The sequence below is a fragment of the Pempheris klunzingeri genome, chromosome 20 (assembly GCF_042242105.1).
Source record: "Pempheris klunzingeri isolate RE-2024b chromosome 20, fPemKlu1.hap1, whole genome shotgun sequence".
In the NCBI taxonomy this organism is placed as follows: domain Eukaryota; kingdom Metazoa; phylum Chordata; class Actinopteri; order Acropomatiformes; family Pempheridae; genus Pempheris; species Pempheris klunzingeri.
Genome location: NC_092031.1, coordinates 15282394 through 15304559, shown reverse-complemented (window position 1 = coordinate 15304559; position 22166 = coordinate 15282394). Strand labels below are relative to the sequence as shown.

The 22166-nt window shown below is 41.8% G+C and overlaps 1 protein-coding gene across 1 annotated transcript in view; it reads left to right on the top strand.

Moving 5' to 3' along the window:
• The window catches only part of snx29 (sorting nexin 29), a 128948-nt gene that overhangs the window by 54490 nt on the left and 52292 nt on the right, over window positions 1-22166 (top strand). Inside the window, exon 15 of the mRNA XM_070851896.1 lies at window positions 10768-10874. Within this exon, the coding sequence (XP_070707997.1) occupies window positions 10768-10874 (107 nt within the window). The remainder of the gene's footprint in view (window positions 1-10767; window positions 10875-22166) is intronic.

The following is a 22166-nucleotide window of genomic DNA, read 5'->3' as shown; positions in this document are numbered from 1 at the left end:
CGGTGACATACCAAATAAAATGCACTGACAAAAGGTTTTGGAACTGGCAACAGAACGAGGGAAGCGCTGTCAGGCTGGAGATTTAGCTGAATTTCAATCTTCTGTGTGCACACAGCAAAGATAATGTGAATTTTAAACAGAAGCTCCACTATAGCGTGCCAGGATAAGAAGAGATGATCACTCCTGAAGCTGCTCCACTAACTGTTACCTATTTCTCGAATAGAGCCGGGCATGCTGTGCGCAAGGTGGAGACTTATAAATCCCAAATTCAATTACATAACCCCCCACAGTGCTTCTTTTCCTGCTGAGTCTTTTTCACTTAGAAGTACAATCATATCTGGATATATGGAGGCACAAGTTTATTTATTTGTTTTTTATATTTTTGTTTTTTTTCACGATGGGAGTCATGATCATGCAGCATCTGGGCAACAAAAAGTTTATTTATACAAGTTCTTTTCCCGTGATTGAGTTAAATGTAATAACTCCACATTATGTTGAGGTGAAGTAAATGTGCCGCTCGCAGAAAGGAGACGTTTCTTTATTATAGATGTGCCAAAAAGTTTGGACCACCGTAGCAAAATGGCTTATTTTTTTTTCTCAGTTTTGTCACAACCGAGTTTCCCCTGCAGGAAACCTAAGCCATCAAGGTACTAAATATGCACTGAACGAAGAAAGTTTTTCCACAGGTTTAATTTAGTGAAATGAGATTTTGCACGGCGGAGTTGGGAGGAGTGAGCTGTGTGGTTTTGGATTCTGTGTTTGTGTCTACAAGCCTTCTCTCTATACATGTCTGTGAAACGTGTCTGTGTGTTAATGGCACTGACAGTGACATAGGCACATTGTGATCCAATTCTTGTTCTCTCTGAGAATTCACGATTAACCCCTTTGCATGCCTTAACATTTCCTCTAAGTAATAATTAAACCATTCCACCGCACATAATCAGAGTATTGATCACCCCACCCCTCTCCAGCATGAGCGATTCCCCATCTCATCATTCTCACCACGCGGCATTGCACGCTGCTCGCATGCAGCTGCACTCTGCAACCTCGGTGAATGTTCATGTAACGCTGAGAGGTGTGAAGGCTAAACAAAGGCTGTGTACTTCAGATTAGAGCAGGTGATAGAATGAAACTTTGATAATCTCTGTTGGGGAAACTGGGTCATTGTGGAGAATAGAAGACCAGAATATAGAAAATGGAGACTCAGAAGGTAATTGCACCCAAGGAACATACTGTACTGAAGGTAAAACAGCAATGATACGCTACGGTGCAGTGTATTTATTGGCTGCGACAGCGGGGTAGAAACGTTGTGTCCATTTGAACAGAGTTTTGAACATATGTTCACAGCATATGTTCAAAGATGTAAGCCAACCATTTACAGATTTGTTTAGGCACATGTATTGGCTAATAAGGCAGAAAAGCAATGAAATAATCTTGTCAATGGAGCACGTCCTGAGCGCAGACACCAGGTCGCAGCCTGCTCAGGTCACAGTGACAGGCTTACTTGGATTATGTGCTTGTCCAAACAATCACCCCGCTGATTTGATCAGTATTGCCGTAGACGCACAGTTTGATTGCGGGCTGAATCCCTCATTATAACCTCAGTGTAACACAACCAGATTTAATCGTCTGAGTCTTTGTTAGAGCGCCAGATGAACTTTATTGATCCTGGCAGCTAAATTGGGTCATTACAGTAACCGCGATTAGAGCCGTGCGTTTTTTCGAGAACACTGAACAAACTCATTTTCCAAGTCTGTGTTGATCCTTGAAGGAGAAATTAATCTTTATGTGTGACCTTCAAATTACATGGAGGAGATATTTTCAGACGGCTGATGAGGAGAGTTTATAGCTGTCCCAAAGCCATACTCATTTTTTATAGTATGTGTTCGCTACGATTCTTAAAAGGACAGTTTGGATCCATATCCATACTTAGTGCATTACAGTAGATTGTGCTCAGCAGACCACTAGTCTGGCAGGAACTTTACCTCACAACTAAGGAAAAGCACATTAGTTTCGACCCAAACAAGCCTTTTGGGAAACAGAAGTTACGCAAAAACAGAAGTAAACTAACCAAGCAGTAGACTAGTGACTCCTGTGTTCTGAGAGGTAAAAGAGTGCAGCTGAGTGCACAGAATGAATGCATTCATCAGTTTTATATTACAGACACCAACCAGTGACTTTGGAACAATACTGTCACTTAATCTTTATAAGAAGAAAACAAACATGTACACTGTTTTTTGTTTTTTGAGATGGTCTCGCCATTGTTCACACATTGTTTTAATTTTTCCACCTGTGAGCGGCTTCTCAATAATTTTCTTTGCATTGTGGGAGATGGTCTCCTTCAGTAGCACCATTGCGTTCATCAGTAGGGGTCCATAGTTTTTAAAGCCAGAGATCTCAGTAATCTTTAGATTAAGGGTAGAAATTTGTGGATTTTCCTGTAAAACGGTGTGTACATTTGTACAAAACGAATCCCTCCCGATCATCACGTGAACAGAAAAGTAGTTTCTTTGTGCTGTTTTCATTGAGGCTGGAAATTATGCTGATGATACATTGTCATTTATTTTCCCTTTCCATATTTTTATTGGTATGAAAATAGTGATACCTACTTGCAGCTTTACAAGAAGTGTGGAAATATGATAAATTAATGGAGGATATCATGTCTTAAAGCCACTGGGAATCTTTCAACATGTGTTATTGACTGTGCCAATAATATCATCAACAAAATCTGATTATGGGTGTAAGAAACTCAGCAGCTCACTGTTGATGGTTTCTTATCATTCCGAATGTTCTGCTTGAGTCACGGCCATCTTTAGACACTGTTCTGCCACCAGGCCTGCGACATCTTTTCTTGTTACTATGAATGGCTGTTAAAAAGGAAATGTTTGTCCATTAGTATTCCTTACCATCTGCCATCTGATTTTACACTTGCATGTTATATCTTGGCCATTCAGCTGAGGCTTTGAAACTGATGAGACATTGTGTTAAGGGAGCAGGTCAGTGTACAAAAAGTAAATCAAGTAAAATCATGATATTTTCCGCTGTGACATTTCCAGGAAAAAATTGCTTTCCGATTCCTATTCAAAGGGTGGGGACATGATTTGACCTGGTGTGTGGTGCGTAAAAAGGACATTCTGGGGCAGAAGAAAAGCACTTTCAACTGCTTTTCATCTTTCTGTGTGATGCAGGGCTGGAAACGGGCTGAAAAAGGGCTGTGGTTCGGTCGTGATAGATGGTAGATGGCAGTGGTTTGCTCTGATTGGAGCTATTCTGCACTATTCCAAGAACAGAGCAAAAAAAAAAAAAAAAAAGCTCAAAGACCTCTCTTGAAATGAAAGTAGAACATACACACAAACAGCCAGATGGTTTTTAAGTGATGGCTTTGAGTGTGTGTGTTTGTTGCACATATATTTTTTATACAAACAGAGCTTTTTAGCAAGTGTAAAAAAAAAAAAAAAAACGTGATTTAACTGGTTTTATAGTTTCCTGAGAGGAGGATCTGACGTTTCGAGATTCGGATGCATCACAACATCCCTGTCTTTTGGTCACATTTCCCTACTGAGCTTGAACCAGAAGAAGATGTTCTCTGGCATCCTCTCCATCCATAATTGGAGCCGTATCTTTCCTGCCACCCCAGACAGCTTTGGAAAGCTGACGACGGGTGCGGAATAGCTCCTGCGTATTTGTGCGTACATGCGTGATGGGGATGTCTGCGGTTCCTCACTCATGATCAGCAGGCCTTTGAGCGAGCCAGGCCAGTGCAGAGCTCCCTGATCGGAGCCGTCTGAGCGAGAGGAGCAGTGAATTGCACACCTCCTGCCTCACGTGCGCATGAGTGATAATCTCGCGCCGTTTGTTTTGTGCAGCAGCGAGTTGACCTGATCGCTCTCTGTTCTTCCTCCACACACATGCATGGACTGATAAACAAAGGCTTGTGTTATCTGGAGGAGGAAATGCGAGAAATGAACTATGAACGATTAAAAAATTAAAGAAGATTGCTGCTGATTAGCACTTGTTAATTAACTCAGTCAGCCGCCTGCCTGCTCCCTAGCCAGCCCATCAACAGTGTATGGCCTGACTGCGTGATTAACTCCACTTTGTGTGTGTGTGTGTGTGGAGGAAATTCGTGCCATTGTTAGTGTACCAAAGCACAAAGACATTTTTCTTCCCTTGTAGTTTTATAATGAAAAACAGATGAACCTTGAACTCCAATCTGCATGTGCGGCACTCACTTTCTGTGTTGGTGTGTAGGTGTGTGCGCATGTGTGAAAAATCTTTTTTATGCACATTTCCATTGATATGCATGATGGGAAGCGTCTGGCTGGCCTTCACAACATACGTGATTAGTGGCACGGGACTGCAGCAACGCCACACAACAGCACGCTGCCAAGTGAAACTAGATGGCAATGAATGATTGATAAAAGAAGATTGAAAAAAGAAAACGTAAAGAGAGATGAGAGAAAGACGAGGAGGAGGAAAAAAAGAGTTTTCAAAGGTGAAGCATGAGGAAAAAGGTTGAATGAAGGTTGCGTAAGTGGCAGGTGGGCAGTGCAGGAGTTTGGAAGAAACACGCAACAAAGGCAAAGCAAAAAAAAAAAAACCCCAAAAAACAAATCAATACTTCACAGAGAAGACTCGACAAAAACAAGGACATGTTCTTTAAGCGAAAAAGAGATGAAAGAAAGTTGGGGGCTCAAAAACAGAAAGAACAAAGGGTGGGAAGCAGGAGCTGGGAGGGATGGAGCGATTTCATGAGAAGATAAGATATGGAAGGCGAGATTCAGAAGAGCCCCAATTTCACAGTGGTGTGAGTGCCGCAGGTTTGTGCTGTTACGGCATCACAAGGAGCGCTCCACTTGATTGCGCATTAGTCCCATTGTGGAGGGAGCCCTGCGCATGTTTTATTTAGCAGGCTTGCTCCGGCTCGCAGAGCGCCTCGGCTGCAGCAGGACGGACGCTTGTTTGTTCTCCGGGCTGCTTTGCGCTGGGGGTCGCGGATGCAGAGCCACGTCTCTTAACTGCTAATGGACAGAGCCGCATTACTCAAGTGTGTCAGCCGCTGCCCTGCTTTCCCCAACAACTGGCCGCTGTTATCGCCGTCAAGGTTTCCACTTTGGAACGGATGTTTAAGGTTTTTCTTGATTTCACAGAAGGGTTACATCACAACTCGTTTCCAGTGCAGGTTTTCTCCCTATTCCTGCCTTTCCTCTGTGTTTGAGCATGACTAGAGTAATGTCATGTGTAATATGTCTAAGGTCAAACAGGTTTAGGCTGCCTCCTCTCCTGTCTCTCATACCCCTCCAGCTGGTGTTTGTCTCGGCTCGTCCATGTTTCACCCTTTGCCATCACGCTTCTGTGGTGACTCTTTCTTTTAACCTTTTGACCTGCTGGCTGTAGGCAGTTTCCAGCAGCCTGCCCTCAACACCCCAGGCCAGAGAAAGGAGGACGACTCTGCCTCTGACAGCAGCTTGTTCCGTAAGCTGCGATCTGCTGTCCATCTGCTCCGTGGTTCAGAATTAAAAAAAAAAAAAAAAGAAACTTTCATCTGCAAGTGAAAACAACAGAAATTTGAAGGATGAATGGAAACTTCTGAAATCCTAATTAATCCGGCACAAATAAAGGTGCCATACCGGCCTAATTAGTTGAAACAGATTGGATGTTGAGCACCGCCTGTAACAGTAAAGATGTACTGCTAAACAAACCCCTTGGTTTAAACTTGATAAGGTCATTCGACACCAGTGTTGACTCGGCATTAGATGACCCTCTTTCGTTGCTTTTCTGTTTCTTTAAACATGTTTCACTCTAGCTGCCTCCTCTGTTAGTTGTGTGGTCTGAGGGGAATCCAGTCTGAGTGCACACTTACACTCTTTTCTATGTATGCCAGTCATCTTGGTGCTGCTCTCTCAGCTCTGTGCTGTCTGAGGCAAAGCCCAGAAAAACATAAGGATGAAGGTCTTAAAAAGGGTGGGATGATTTGACACTGGACTTCAGTGATGACCTGAATGAATTGGGGTATTGTCACTTGCTAAAGTTTCTTTGATGCCAAATAAAATTCAGGCAAATGTTTAATTATGAAACAATGAGCGCATATTATTGTTCATTTAAAACGTATTGGGACTTCACAGGTTGTTATTAAGAATGCAATATATGCCTTAATTTTTCCAATAATCAGGTGTTTGTATGAGATGATGATTTGTTTCATAAAGAACAAAGCTTAACCCGGTTTGATTTTATGTGGACCGACTGAACTGACATTTGTCATTATTAGACATTCTGGCAAATCTACATCAGCAACCTATGCCAACAGCACTAAATTCAACTTGCATTACATTAGTAATAAGCAATAAGACAATGGGATTAGCATAATATGATACGGCGCCACTACTATCTTTAGTGTACACAACTTCAATAGTCTAGTCGGTAAAACTGGAGGATTTCACTGGATAAATTCCAAAACTACACAAGGTTGTTCACTCGTCCTGATTGTGGTGTTGCTACAGTCTCATTCGTGGACTATTATGTTCCACTTGGGAGAGGTTCTGGTAAAATTTGGTATTTACAGTCCCAACCCTAGAACAGAGCAGAGTTTTTACAGCAGTTCACAGCTGGTCATGCTGCCCATAGCTAACACCTACCATAGTTCTGTCTCAATCAGGTCCTTTGGTGTTAGTTAGCTCTAGTCAAAAAAGAACACATTTTTGACTAGAGCGGAGCTATTTATTGTGGCTTCTCCTGTTGTTAATGTTTGACATGCACTGTGCAGAATGATGTTTGACACCTGAAGGATCTTTCACATTCATCCGTAAGAGGAGGGAAGTTTCTTCATCTTCACCTTAAATCTCAATCTAACGTGTGTGCATATCAGAACTAGTGTGAAAGCAAACTGTGGCCCAATATGCACCTTATTCTAAACCAGTGTGATGTGGAAAGTCAAACACAAGAATGCATCTTTCACTGAGGCCGGAGACATTTTGTGTCCAGCAGGTGAACTTTGGAAATGACCATTATTTGCATATTCATGCTTTCCAAAAAAAAAAAAAAAAAGATAATCAAATAAAATGAAGACACAAATTGTTTTTTATAGTTAGAGTATTTTCATATGCCTCTAAACATCTCTAGATGGAAAGTTTTCTCATGGCGCTTTGCTTTGCTCTGTTTGAAAAAGGTGAGGATGACATCTGTCCCAGGCCAGATGTGACCCTCATAGTGTATGTTACATATGTTGTACTGAACCACACACCACTGAATATTTTCATTGCATGGTGATGGTCTCTGTTCATAGCAAGTAGCCTCACTTGGAATGGGAATGCATTATTCAAAATAGCAAAAGAGTCATGTTTGTTTGCTAAGTATCTATCAAGATGGTCTAAGGATCATCTGTTATTGATCAAACATCTGCGCTCTCAGTCCTCACTGGATCTCATCAACTGGCTGCTTGTTCCAATTAAACGTGGAGCAGCTTTGTATCTGAAAGCAGTTTGACCAAGTGGATTTCTAAATGTGTTTGGAGCTGTGGCCAAAACTAAAGCGCTCCTGCACAGATCTCCTGGATGTAACAATGTGAACCTTTAGATCAGTTTCAGGGGAATTCCTCCCAGTTTGGAGATGCAGTCACTTGCATGTGTTTGTCCGTCTCTCAGTGGACCTTCCCACTAAACTGGCTCATTATCTCTGACACTGTGATCATCCGAGAGGCGTCCCTGGAGATGCACACACTCAGGTGTACACCCAGGGGACCATGCACCCCTCTGGGAGTGGGACATACAGACGCTAACAGTGGCCATGATGATAGGATGTGATGGTCTTTGTGAAGCTATTTCAATCACACAGTCTCAGCATATTGCTCATATGTAGCTCAACAGTTCTGATGTTTTCCACATGCCACACACACGTAGACGCACACACACAGAAAGACAGCTGCAAGGGAGTTTTGCTCAGTTAGTTTTGTTATTACAGACCAGCTGTCTGCCCAATTTCCTAGAGTCAGGAACATCTGTGTGTGCCCTCTTCTCTCTCTCTCTTCTCTCTCTCTTTCTCTCTCTCTCTCTGTCATTGGCCCACACATCCCTTGTATGTGTCATTATTAAGAACGTATCAATGTGAAAATCCAACTTCAGGGGGAAAAAAACCCTCAAAGCTGAGGCAAATTGATACCGAAGAGCAACCATCAGCAAACCTGTGTGTGTGTGTGTGTGTGTGCGTGTGTGTGTGTGTGTGTGTGTGTGTGTGTGTGTGTGTGTGTGTGTGTGTGTGTCAGTGTGTGTGAGTGTGACAGTGTGTGTCTCTCCTTGGATTCCTCTCTCACTGTGGAAGTACGTTTTTTGGCATTTTTTATAGTATGTATACATTTTCATTCTGTGTTTGTGTCTGTCTGTGTGTGTGTGTGTGTGACAGTGTGTGTGAGCGTGTGCGTGTACGTGTACAGTAGTTTTCTAGGCTATTAGGCTGCTGACTGAGGTATACAGTACAGTGCTGTTGGTGGGCCAAAGATAAGCTTGGGGATTGTTGTGCTGCTGGGCACTTTGCAGGAACCATGATAATGCATTTCTGTCAGCTTGTGTGTGTGTGTGTGTGTGTGTGTGTCTGTGTCTGTGTGTCTGTGTGTGTGTGTACAACCATCTTTATGAGTGTGTGGGCTGGTTTGTGTGTGTGTACCTTTCCTGCTGTGCCGGTAATTGTAGGTAGTAGCGTGACAAAACTTCGACGTTTCGCTTTGCGGTGTGTATCTCTGTATGTGTACTCTGTATAGGCGACATGTCTTTCTGTGATCTGTGTTTTTGTTCTACTGAGGTGTCTAAATTAATACTGAAACAATCCATGAGCTGATCACTCATTTTTGAAAAAAGCCCAGCAATGTAGGTAATTGCTTGAATAAAAATTTCCAATTTGCAGCTCTGAACACCTGGATTTTGCAAAATGAATTTAAAACCAGATTGTACCGTATTGTTTACTGATTAAGGAGGTTCTAACTGTGGTTCCCGTTTTCTATTCAGTCCCCTGCTCTGAATAAGTCACTATCATTATTACTACATAATAATATACAGTTGCACACGTTAATTTGATTGTCGTACTATTTTAACATATGGCTATATCGAGTGCGTGGCTGCAGTTGTTCAGATTGGGATGGGTACATCTTGTTCTTATTCTCTCACCTTCCATCGCTGCTGATATTTTCTTTCTTTGTGCAACATGTTGTTATTGCTCTGTTTGGTTTTCACACGTGTTCGCTGTAAAAGAAAAAGAAAGAACGGCGTGAGAGGGAGATGAAAACAGTCTAACCGCCCTCTCTGTAAAAATTGTCAAACGGGAAAAGTTTCCGGATTGAGTTGCTTGATTCAAAAGCATGTCAGTGGCAGCTTTTGTAAGGACGGATTGAATTTTCTAAATCTAAAGAAAATGCGCTTCATGCCTCCTCTCCTATTTGCGTGTGCATAGGCCCTTCATGAAAGGCCTCCAAATTGTGTCATTGCGTCATTCTTTCAAAGTACAAACATAAAAGAGAATAGAGTTGCAAACATTGTCTGTTACGAATGGACAAATTGACAAAAAGTCTATTTGTGTGACGATGCGCATGTACAGTGCATGCTTGTGTGTGTGTGTGTGTGTGTGTGTGTGTGTGTGTGTGTGTGTGTGTGTCCACTGCTCTGAATGCTCTTATTTTTATACCCATACCCTGCTGGTGATTCTCAGCAGCTTTTTTTTTCCCGCGGGTCCTTTCTATTTGGAAGTACAATGAGCCGGCCTCCTTCATCAATACCGGCCTCACTCTGTCTAGACATTCAGACACCTGCTGGGGGTTCACTCTTTTTTCTTAATCACAGTCCAGCCATATATTTTCTAAGATTCCTCCCTGAAGAGCCATCGATACAAGTTTGTTTGAGCTCAGAGCAGCCCTTGGACATGCTTTATTTCGACATCTCTGTACTTTATTTTCCCTCCCCCCCCTCTTTGTCTCCCCTCCTCCTCCTCCTCGCCTCAGCGTGTTTGTCTAGGTGTTAGCCGTGTGCAGTGGCAGCGAAATAACAGTGTTAATTTGCTTTTGCTGAGGTGAAAAATCCGTCTCCCAGCCACCCCTCAGCGAGAAGACACAGAGCTCCGACTTCTGCTAAGTTCTGCTGTTCTCCGCCGAGGGAACCCGATTAGTTGATGTTTATGGGCTCTGAAGCGGCGCTTTAGGCTCCGCTGTGATGACTTCAGCTGGTTAGTGAGTGACAGGAGTGCAAAGAAACAATAAGGTCTGTCTAAGGAGAAAGTAAAACAGACGATGGTGGTTTGACAGAACAGTAAGAAGGTTTCTCAGAAGGAGAAAGGTGTTTTTTTTTTACAGTATTTTATAATTTACACATGAGAAAGTGTGCGTTCGTGTATTGGAGCCTTTGTGTGCTCATGTGTGTCTTTCTCTGGGTGTGAGTTAGTGAGTTAGTATGCCCGCCCTTCATGATTCCATGTTTCTTTTCTTTGTTGTTTTAGTAACATTCATGACTCATATCTACCTCAGTGTTCCATTAATTAAATAAAATGAGCTGGTAATGTGCATATTATATAGATCTGCTGCTCCGTGTGCGTTCTTCCCTCGCTGCTAAAACAAAATCATCAAACACCCGCAGGTGTCACAACTCGCTACAGAAGACGACACAATGCGCATAATTGTCAGAAACCCACGGTGTATAATTGCTTGTGAGTTTTTTCTGTGTGTGTGTGTGTTTTTGACAGATCACGGCGTCTGCATATTTGTGTAAACACTCTCTCTCTCTCTCTTTTCTGCAGCCCTGTCAGTGTTGCGGTCGAGTGAGGACCAGGCCCCCGTCCCGCAGAATAAGTTCATGGGTGACATCGAGGAGCTGGCCGCCAGCTACGAGCGCAAACTCATAGAGGTGGGTGTCTTCTTTTCATTCCTCATTCTGGATTAGTTGAGATTGTTACCTAGTGCCACTACAGAGGTTCTGCTCTCATGCCTTAGCTTAGCATAAAGACTGGTAAACAAGGCACCCTCACAGTAACGACATATGAAGCTCATGGTGGCACCTTCATATAATTCATCTTTATTAATTAACCAGGGTTATTTGCAGTCTCTTTATCATGCCAGCATTATTTCAAAATTCCTAAATCTTAAATCCCATTACTTCTTCTTCCAAAGAGGAATTTGATTCTTCAGTCTGAAGAGGACAAACATCCTCGTTACACTCTTAGTATCATCTGCCACCAGAGCCTCCATCCTTATTTGTTCTGTTCGCTGTAGATAAATTGTGTAATTCACTACACCTCTGTCCAAGTCTCAGCTGCTGCCTCACAACGCAAAAGGTAGGGTAGGGGACAATAATCTTGTTTGTCGACAGTAATTTCATTTACATGTGGTAACGATTTATTGATGTTCCAGAGCCACTTTGCATTTAGAAACACCTGAATTGGTACATTAGCAAGCCGAGTTGCAGAAAAGGATGATAAAACATGTTTTGAAGTTTTTCGGCCTTGTGAGAGCTGTGAGGGGGGGGATGGAAAATTCCGAATGAGCTACTTTATCTAAATAAAGTAGAGAATTGTACTTTCTCCAGCTGCATTGATTCAGTGCTTCACAGCACCAAGAGCTATTCCCCGAGCAGAATCTTCCCAAAAATCGATTGCATTGCATGGTGAAAATCACTGATATCTGGACAGCAGGCGTAATGTTAGCAACTGTGTGATGGATGATAGGAGTTGTGTTAAGTTTACCGTTGGATTGACCAATGAGGAAACATATCCGGTAAGAGTGACATCGGTTGAGGAAAATAAAGGCCCTCGTCTGTTTATTCTAATGGTTGGTGAGGTGTTCACTGGTGCCCACATGAATAATGAATCCACAGTTTTATTTTTCTTTAATAAGAAATAATTCTGCCTGTATTTGGCAAGCTTATGTTTTCACTTATTTATGCACATGTATGTGTGGTGCATTTTTAATGGTGTTTACTTATTTATTTGTCCATTTGCTCAGTTGTCAGTCTCAATCAGACTTGCACAGCGAGCCTGCGGGGCCCGTGAGGGGCCAACCAGGCTTTGGTGGCTTTGTAGAAATAAGCCAGTCATGCACAATGCAAGAGTTTTCCTTATCTCTGATATATAACAAGTTGTCCAGCAGAAATATAGCAAAATCTGAGGGTGGCTGTAGCTCTTTGGATAATGATATCAGCAAGTGTCTTAACCACAAGAGGAGATGTGCAGCAAACCGGTGATACAGTTATTGTTTACCACCACTTCAACAATCTGGTTTAATAGGAGTTGCCTTAGTATTCAGAGGGACAGCGGCACTGGAGTTGTATTTGTATAACAGAGGAATATGAAAATGTGTGTTAGCGGCTGTGTACGTGTCCGCCGTTCAGAGTCACACTACCGGATGTGAGGATTCATAAATTGAGCGATTTACATGAGTAGCTGTCAGCGCTCCTGATGCAGCTGTCTCACTGCAGCGACTGAGGCAAAATCCGACCCACCGAGTTATTGATTTTTGAAAATGTCACATCGAGCCTCGTTGGATACATACAGGCCTGTCAGACACAAATAAATATTGGACAGGGCTCAGCCTTCATTAACCTGGGAAACACGCCCGTGTTTGTGACCTAGTTCAGTTTTAATTTAATGATGCTAATGCATTGTATTGACTTTGGCTTTGTTTATATTTGAGCCGAATCTCAAGGCGCTCTCTGCTCTTTTCCGCCTCGTCCTCCTCTGTTCATGTGTCTGGCTGGGCTGTGCACAAGGCAATAAAAGGTCTCAAGATTAATGATCTGAATGAAAATAATTTAAAAGTGGGCATTAAGGCAAAATTTGCCTTCCACCTCTTCAACTGCCAATGGCCAGTCACTTTGGGTTGGGGGTAAGGCCGTTTTCAACACATGTGCTCAGCCACAGCGCTGCCACTGAGTTGTCTTAGGCTATGTGGGACACTGGTCAGTCACAGGCTATGCCCTATATTGCCAGTTCCATTGAAACTACTGATTGCAACACTCAAGCAATCAAATGTGACAGTTTGGATGCTGATGAGGCATAAATATAAACATCTTTTGGCCTGGCAGTAGATGTTGCCTGTTATCCGTCATCCAGTCTTTTTTACACTGCTCTTATCTTCAAAGTTGCAGTAGATGGTTTTCACATTTTAGCAGAGGAACAAGCAGAAAATACAACCCAACATATAATCACTTCAGCCTCCGTCCAGCTGAGGAATGCACGTCCAATATTTACTCGCCTTTTAGCTCTACTTGTTAAAAGACGTTGGCAGCTAGTAGGTGCAGGTAATAATTGCGAACCTTGTCTCTGCTGTTCTTAAAGGTGGACGGGCAGTGTACAGTTGGTTTGTTAAAACATTTTTTTGCTCATAAGAAGCTGCCAGTTGTTGTTGAAACAAGGTTCATGAGAGTTTGCAGGTTCAAAATAGACACATTACATGTAGTCATGTGATTGAATGTTAACATAAAAGTATTTATTGGTGCTGCTTTAATGGCAGTGTTCCTATTTGCAAATTAAAAGATAACTGATATTTTTAAATTTGGTCCCTATTTTTTTTACATATTTTGGGTTCAAAATGACTGTTATGTACGAAAAGTTTTGTAATTGATCCACTAGATGGCCTCAGTGGGCAGCAAACAGGCTGCGAATGACCTACAATGGCTGGAAGCACGTCCACTAAACACTGCCGTGTTCTGCAAAGTAGAATGACTGTTTTTGTCAGTGGAGTCTGGTGGTTTTGAGCCAAGCCATATAACGGCTGTTTAATGGTTAAAGAAAAAGCATCTTGCAGGTTAAATCTCTGTCAGGATCCTTTCTGTAATGCTGTCAGACACTTTGAATAACAAACTGAGCCACTTTGTCTGGCGAGGTTTGCCCGTTGGAGCCTGTTCTCAGCTGCTGGTTATGGTGATCTCCTGGATCTCCTGGACCAGTTACAAAACCTTTAGTACCTACCACTCATTTTGAACATAAAGTATGCAAAAAACAAGGCCAAGCTATAAAAAATAGTTGTCTTTTAATACAGAACACAATTAGTGGTACAGTATGCATCCTTTCTAATTTACTAAACATATTTGAACCTAACAGCTGCTTTGACAGCTGTTCAGTGATACATTTCTGAATTGTTGGAGGCTAACTGCCCGCTCACAGTTAGAAACTTTGCTAACTATGCCAGATGTACAAATCAGTAGTTACCGAAAGCAAGAAGGTCAGCGGTTTTACCAGCAGTTATTTACAGGGTTAATTCATATAATTCCTATCTTATTACTCATGTATTTTTTAATTGTCTGCTTGAACCCATAATTCATCCAAACCCAGAAGAAGCGTAGCCTGATACACAGCAGTGGCTCGATGAGGAAGTATTTATTTTTACCGTCTGACAAGTCCAGGACCTTCTCTGCTCCCGCCGCCTTCTCGCTCACTCCTTTATGCTTCGTACTCCTTCACTTCTCAGCTGCGACAGTGAGAAAGTGATATGAGGTGTGTTCATGTATGCGTGCATGCATTCACCAGATGTGCAAATTCTTGTTCTCGGATAAGTGGGATTTCTCACATGAATCTCGGTGGATGTCTGATCTAAGTGGGTTTAAAAATCTATGAAAGTAGGAGGGCACTTTAGCATATCCCGATGGACCGGTGCCTGGAATAAAAGGAAAGGAATAAAATGATGAATAAAAAGAAAATGAGTAAAAGACAGGCAGATGCAGGGAGAGATGAAGACATAGAGGGAAGAAAGTGAAACTACAGCAACTCGAGGGGATAGAGGCGTAGGCATTTTAATTTTCATTTTTATTGCGTGATGCTTTTCATTGTCTATGAGTAATAAAAACAAATCACATAATGCGGCTAAATTGTCCACTGAGGTCTCTGAGAAACAGCAAAATTGCCATGATGTTGATCTGTGAGGCCCAAGCGATAAGCTAAAGGTGGGCAGGTGGTGATGTAACACGTCCTCTTATCAGTGCACACAAGCTGTTGGCGTCAGGCTGAAGGTGAAGCGGACAGCAGCCACCTCTCCGGACTTCTGGGCCTGAAAATCATCCACACTCACCAGCATTTGGCTCTATTTTAATGACCTTTTTAATAACTTGTCAAACTGAAATGACAACAGCATGTTTCTGCCATTTTGTTATTGTACGTTATTATTCCCTTTTTTGTTTTGAGAGTGATCTTAGGGGCGTCAGTTACTGTTATTGTTAGTGTCTTTCAGTTGTCATAGACCTAGAATACATTTCCAAAATGATTAAAGCAGCTGCACATGAACAGGCTGAAAACTGATGGACGGAGTCCTAGAGAAGGACAGTTTCTCATTTGAAACAGAGATGAAGGTACAGACTACCTCTCCTCAGGCACTTCAGATATTCAAACTCACCTGGCCGTTTCGAAGGAGACGTTCAAGGACTCGTCTGGAGTGAAGTCAGAAAACCAAATTTAAATCTTTTCAAGAGCTTATTAATGCTACCCACTGACGGGCTGAATGCTAATTTACAAACCAAAATAAAGGAAAATGTGGCAACAAAGGACTTGTGTTTGTCTGCCTTACTGACAGCTATGAAGATATGACAACACATAGACTGAGAGATGTGATTGAAAGCTTAAGTGGAGCCTCAGTTAAAGATTTTTTTGTCAAACTACTGCTCCCAAAGTCAAGAATGAACTTTCACGCTCAATTAACTAAGACACTTTTGATAGAGAGAAACTCTTTAGGGTTATAGAAAAATGTTTAGTGTGTCATCCTCTCATAACCCCTCCTCCTTTGGACCGAGATACTGGCCCTGAACACATTTAAGTACCCTTAACCTCCTGTGGGTTACACTTGTATTTGGGGGTCCTGCTTTTTTATTCTTTCACACTGTGCCTACTGCTCTTTTCGTCCTTTTTTTAATACCTCTGTTTTAGCTCCAGTCTGCTGTGATTGGTCAGGTCCTGAGCAGACACTGCCCACCAACTCCCAAATCAGCTCCGCCGTCTCTGAAGGGGAAACACAGTAGCCGAGCAGCATGCTAACGCCAAGTCCAACTTGACTAACCCGCCAGATAAACAGCAAAACAACATAAAACTCAGTTAAACTTCCAGCTTCTAAGTCTGAGGTTGGGTCACGGAGTCAGTATCGATCCATCCGTGAACTAGAAACATGAAAAGCCCTCGTTAGGAGATCAATCCTGAGTAAAATGTGTTTTGCAGTCGCTTTGAAGACACAAGTTCATCCAAAATAAAACAGATCCTCTGGGTCTTCACTGCCTCAGATGGTGGGAGGACATGAGGACTGTTCTGACTGGAACAGCACAATTTGCTTGCCTTCCAGAGCCAGCATTAGAGAGCTAAGAGTGGGCGGGACCATCAGCCTGCCGAGGAGCTGTCACATGTGTGATGTCACAAGCAGGACAAAATCTAAACGGAGCGTTTTCATACACATTTAGTGAAGGTGGAGCAGGAGAGAAAGAGAGAGGTCTGTCTCTTTGTCTTACTTTGAGGATCTCTAGACACACCGGGGAGACATATTCATGTTGGAAAGACATTAACAAGTGCATTTTGGATAATATGTTGCCTTTAAACTTAATGTAGCCAACTGGAAGTGCAGGTACTGCAATATAAGTAAAACTACTAATACTTGCATTATATGGAGAGTGCATTATAGCATTTTCTTTTACTGTGTAAAGGAAATACATTTTTATCCTTATAGGCCTAAACTTCTACTTCTTTCTATGAGTTACGCAGTCCTCTGAACACACAACAGAGGTTAAGGGTGCACTTCTCACCAGTTCATTTAGTGGAAACTTGAATCAAAAGCAAAAGCAAAAAAAAAAAAAAAAACCCCAAAAAGCAAATTAATGTGTGTTTTCATCAGCTGTTATGTGAATGTTAGCAAGGCATTGGCTGTAAAAACATAAACATTTGATGCAAGCTTTAATTTCCCCAGGACATTTAAAGGGATAGTTTGTTAGTTGGATTATTTGAAGTGGGGTTGCATGATGAACTCATACATAGTTGGTGTGTTGCAGCGGTGTACTTCTGTGGATGGGGTCAGCAAAAAAAAAACTATTTTAGGCTCCCCCAAAAAAAAGGCCAACCTTAAAAAATCATCTATATTGAAAATCTTTTCTTGGCTTCACATTTCCATTAGATAGCCCTTCTGACGGGGGAACTGAAGCTGTTCTCCCTTTGTCTTTGTTCGCTTCAAAGCCATCAAACTTCATTGACATAAACAGTAATTTTACATCAGAGAAAATGGGACTTGCTAGTTTACCGCTGCCTTTGAAGCGAGTAAAGAGAAAGAGAGAACGGCTTCGGTTCTCCGTTGAGAAGGGCTATCTAATGGAAATGTGAAGCCGAGAAAAGATTTTCAATATAGATGATTTTTTTTAGGTTGGCCTTTTTTGGGGGGGGAGCCTAAAATAGGTTTTTCTGCTGACCCCATCAACAGAAGTACACTGCTGCAACACACCAACTACACTTACATTTGTGTTGATTTTTTTTTTTTTTAGGTGGCTAAAAAATGTTTTGTGCTGCGTCCATCCACAGCAGTACATTTCATAAATTTGTGCCAGGACTCCAAACTGGGGGGCATGCTGACCGCCATGTAGCGTAGGTAATACACTGACTGATAGGTACTCGTACAACCCCACTTCAAATAATCCGAACTATCCCTCTAAACCACATGTTTCATTACTACTTGCTAAGTCTGCTTCCATCTATTTTTACTGCTTTTTGCTTTTATTGATGCACCAACGTCTTCATCTTCGCCAATCTTAGCTTTTTTTGTTTTATTTCTGTTTTTTCCTCTGTTTTTTTTTTTTACTCAAAATCGGCATAAAAGCAGGTGGATTGAAACATTTATTGTGTTTAAGTAGGAGAGGCTCAGCTGGAAAAGGTAATGTCATGTACTTTGGTGCACAAATCAGCATTTACCAACATTCGAGTCATGACATTTGGTGGGATGTTTGATCACTGTCCGTCACATCTGATCAAAGCACACCCACGCAGTCCTGAGGAGGCAGATTAACTGAGTTTTTGAGTGTTAAACTCTTAATAATACCTAAAGATGTCTTCTTCAGCTTTGATTTAGCTTATTTGAGCATTGGCACAGATTTCCAGGGGCTTTAAAGAGGCATGAAGTAGTTTGTATGACTTTTATCAATCTCAGTTGAATGGATCAGTCAGCTAATTAGTGCAGAGATCTAACAGAATTGCCTGAGGAGATTAATATCAAAGTGCAAACTAATACTATTTTGTAATTTGTCCATTTGTGTCTTCCAAATGTGTTGCAATTTTTTTTGAATGTGTTAATCATAATACGGGCTGGAAGATGAGTTTCTAAAAGGCAGAAATCTCAGCAGCTGTTGTTAAATAACCTCATCAAACCTGTGCAGATGCAGTGCGTCGTGGTCATGAATTGCAATGAAACAATGCACTCTTACTCAAGAAACCTGCAGATGTGAATCATTACAAAGTGCCTCGAACATGTACGTAATTCAAATTTGGAAGGCAGGTCCTTTCGCCTCAAATTGAGGCCTCATTACATCATGCGTATAAACTAACTCCTCTGTAGCTCAAAGGCTGGATCATCCTAACCCAAATCGTTCAGCAGACGTCTGCCTCACAACCAGTAAACAAACAGACTCTAACTACATTAGGAGTCTTGTGACTGTGCAGTTACAGTTACAGCAGATCTTTTTTTTTTTTTTTTTTTCGCTGTTGTCGTTTGTTTTCCCATGGTGTATTTTTATATCTGCTGCGTTGTATTGATAAGTGGAAGGAGAGCGCTTTTTGGAGGATGGAGAAGAGATATGGGTCGAAACTTCCAGTGGGATCAGGGATTCTCGCTTTGATCCGCGAGCTCATTAATTAACCATAAACAACATCAAGAACAAGAACAACAATTACAAGCCACCGACTGAGAATCTCCTCTGCTCAGAGAGAGAGAGGAGACGCAGTAATAACAGGGAGAATATGAGCTGATATGCCTGTACGGTGCTTGTTGTCTTTGCTGTGTAATGCAAGAGAATGTGACTCTTGAAAAGCCAAAATACTGCATAATGCATGCCATTCTTCTCAGAATAATGCAGGTGAATCTGCTTTGAAGTGTTCACGCATGCTCTGGGCACAAAAGCCTCCCTAGATCTTGTTAAACTTGCTTTTGCTCAGATTATTTGTTACGTTGCGCGACTCCATGTAAGGATATCTATGCCCAAATTTGAAAAGAAGCAGATTTTTGGACTTTGGAAGCAAAAGCACAATACTATAATAATTTCAGTCTTTTAGTTACAATATGTTGTTGTTCATATTTGGATGGATAATTAAAGACCTGCAGCACGAGGTGCTGCTTTTTGCATTTAGCACAGAGGGGAAATGACTGCTGGAGTCACGCATGTTTCCACTGAGCCTCACAGCTTTTAGTTAGTGTCGCTGCACTTGTCGAAACTTCGTTGCACAGCATGCATACACTTTGCAATAAAAACAGTGGCGAATTTACCGCTCGAAATTAGCAGTAATTTGGCTCATTCATTTCAGACGTGCAGGCGTCTCATTTCTACCCTGCTGCCGATGATTTTGTTGCCTGAAATGACATTTCTAGCTAGCTAGCAAATTTGGCTAACATTAGCGGAATGACTTAGTTGAGAACGTCGCCTCCTGGCTGACCTTTTAATGTTTCCAGGTGATTTGTTTATGCTTATATATGTATTTGAGGGCTACATACATGATAACACTCTAAGGCTAAAGCTGTAGACGTGTACTGCTACATAAAGAACATCCAATGGTGTTCCTTTACTACTGTAGGTACAGTAATAAGCTGGTTATCCTGACGAGCTAACGACTGCAGCTTACATTAGAGCAGATAGACACACTGTTTAATCCATCCCCCACACTTTTTTCCCCCAAACTGTTTTAATCCTGAGTATTGCTGTCACTACAGCTCCATGCACACTACTCGCAACGTGCAGAGAAATCCAAATCTTGACGGACCGGCCATGCCTAGTTACGGTTGCTAAGCTAGAATCAGACAATCACTGTTCAACGATCACGCTGTAGATCTTTTAGCACTGTGGAAGCAAAGACTGGTGCAGAAACGAGTGAAAACACACTTTGCCACGTGCTGCAAGTATCCACATCATGCCAGCTGACTGTCATTTAATCCGCTATCTTCATAACGGCAAAGTCTTGTCAGAGTGTATTAGAATTTGGGCTGGTGATGCTGAAAGTGATTAGTTTTTGAATGTAAACCTAATCTGTCCAAATACTTCAGGCGCTGTTATGCGACTTGGAGAACATGCACTAAGAGAGGGCTTTAGTTCTCCCAGTGTTCATCCGGTTGTGATGAAAACACTCCCGAATTAAGGCTGACAGACTCTACTTTAACATTGTCATCACTGCAGTGTTTCAAAGTACTAATACTACACAACCAAAAGAATGTGTGATGCGAGTGCACTTGGAGCTCGCCGTGTGCGTGTGATGCGGCAGTGACAAAGAGCTGCGTCTGTACCACGGGCCAGATTTAGCCTTTTTCTATAAACTCCCATTTCTGTCTTTTCTATTGGTCCATCTGCCGCTCTCATGCGCTCACACTTCTTCGCTCATCTCTCTCTCTTTGTATCTTTTTTTTTTTTTCCACCTCAGCTCAGAGTGGACAGCACAGCTTGTGATGTCTATATCGGTCCTTTCTCACCCTCTTTTTCTTTGCCCCCCCCCCTCTCCATCTCTCAGCCACGTCTCTTCCTGTTTAGGAGCAGCTGTGCCGAAGTGAGTCAGAAACACAGATAGAGACACAGGATTCATTTACATTTACAAAGTAACCCGGTATTGGCCAAATTCCCTTTGAGCTCTCACCCAGTTTAAGATGTTTAAACGAACCTTTGATACTCTGAGACTGGGTCTCCCCTCTGTCATGAATAAAAAAAAGATGAAAGAATTTTCCTTTCATGTCATGGTGTCCTACCCACTACGAAATGATCCCAGTTGTAATATGAACACTAAGAGCCACCTGCCATTCGGTTTAATGTAACATCACAGTACATGATAAGATGAGGATATGAGCGTGTAATCTTTTAAGATAACTTTTGAATTAACGTTTGAATTGGAAAGGAGACAAGTATGGAATCAGATTTGTTTCAAAAGTTTCAAGCAAAACTTATTAAAAGTCAATCAAAATAAATGGATTTGAGAAAGAAAAAAATGAACTCAAGCAAAAAAATTATAACCTTCAAAATAAAAAATGTCTCTTGAAAACAAATAACTTTCTTTTATTTTGTTCAAGGATGTAGTTTTGCTCTCACTCTCTCTCTTTTGGTTACGCTTCTGGCTTTTTCGTTTGCGCTGCCAGATTCTTTGTTTGAGTTTTGACACAAACCTATCGAGTGGGCGGGCTCTTTCAAGGGCGCGTTCCTATTGGCTGTTGAGTTTTTGAGCGACACGGCTGTGACCCGGAGGTTGTTCCCCTGTTTGCTTGAATTGACTCCTGGGGATCTATAAAGTTTTTTTGAAAAAACTACATACAGTGATTAGTGCTTACTTTAATCTTGAAGCAGTTGCTTGTATGCCCCCCTATGCTTCCTCTTCATGCATGCCTTGCATGGCGAATGAAAGATTCTTTCTCCCGCTTGGTGATTAGAAAAAGTTTAAAAAACTTTATAGATCCCCAGGAGTCAATTCAAGCAAACAGGGGAACAACCTCCGGGTCACAGCCGTGTCGCTCAAAAACTCAACAGCCAATAGGAACGCACCCTTGAAAGAGCCCGCCCATGTGATAGGTTTGTGTCAAAACTCAAACAAAGAATCTGGCAGCACAAACAAAAAGCCAGAAGCGTAACCAAAAGAGAGAGAGGGCGAAAGCAAAACTACATCCTTGAACAAAATAAAAGACAGAGTTATTTGTTTTCAAGAGACATTTTTTATTTTGAAGGTTATAATTTTTTGCTTGAGTTCATTTTTTTCTCTCTCAAATCCATTTATTTTGATAGACTTTTAATAAGTTTTGCTTGAAACTTTTGAAACAAATCTGATTCCATAGACAAGCCCCCAGTATTTGACTTGAGAAGGAGTATTTACGTCAGAAAGACGTGTTACTGTCAGAAATTGTGGATTTTTGTGGCCCTGCATGTATCTGGAGGTCTAGATATCTAAAACTCACAGCATATAACAGTAAAAGTAAGATTGGTACCAAGTGATCTTTGTCATCCTCCCTCTTTTTCAAC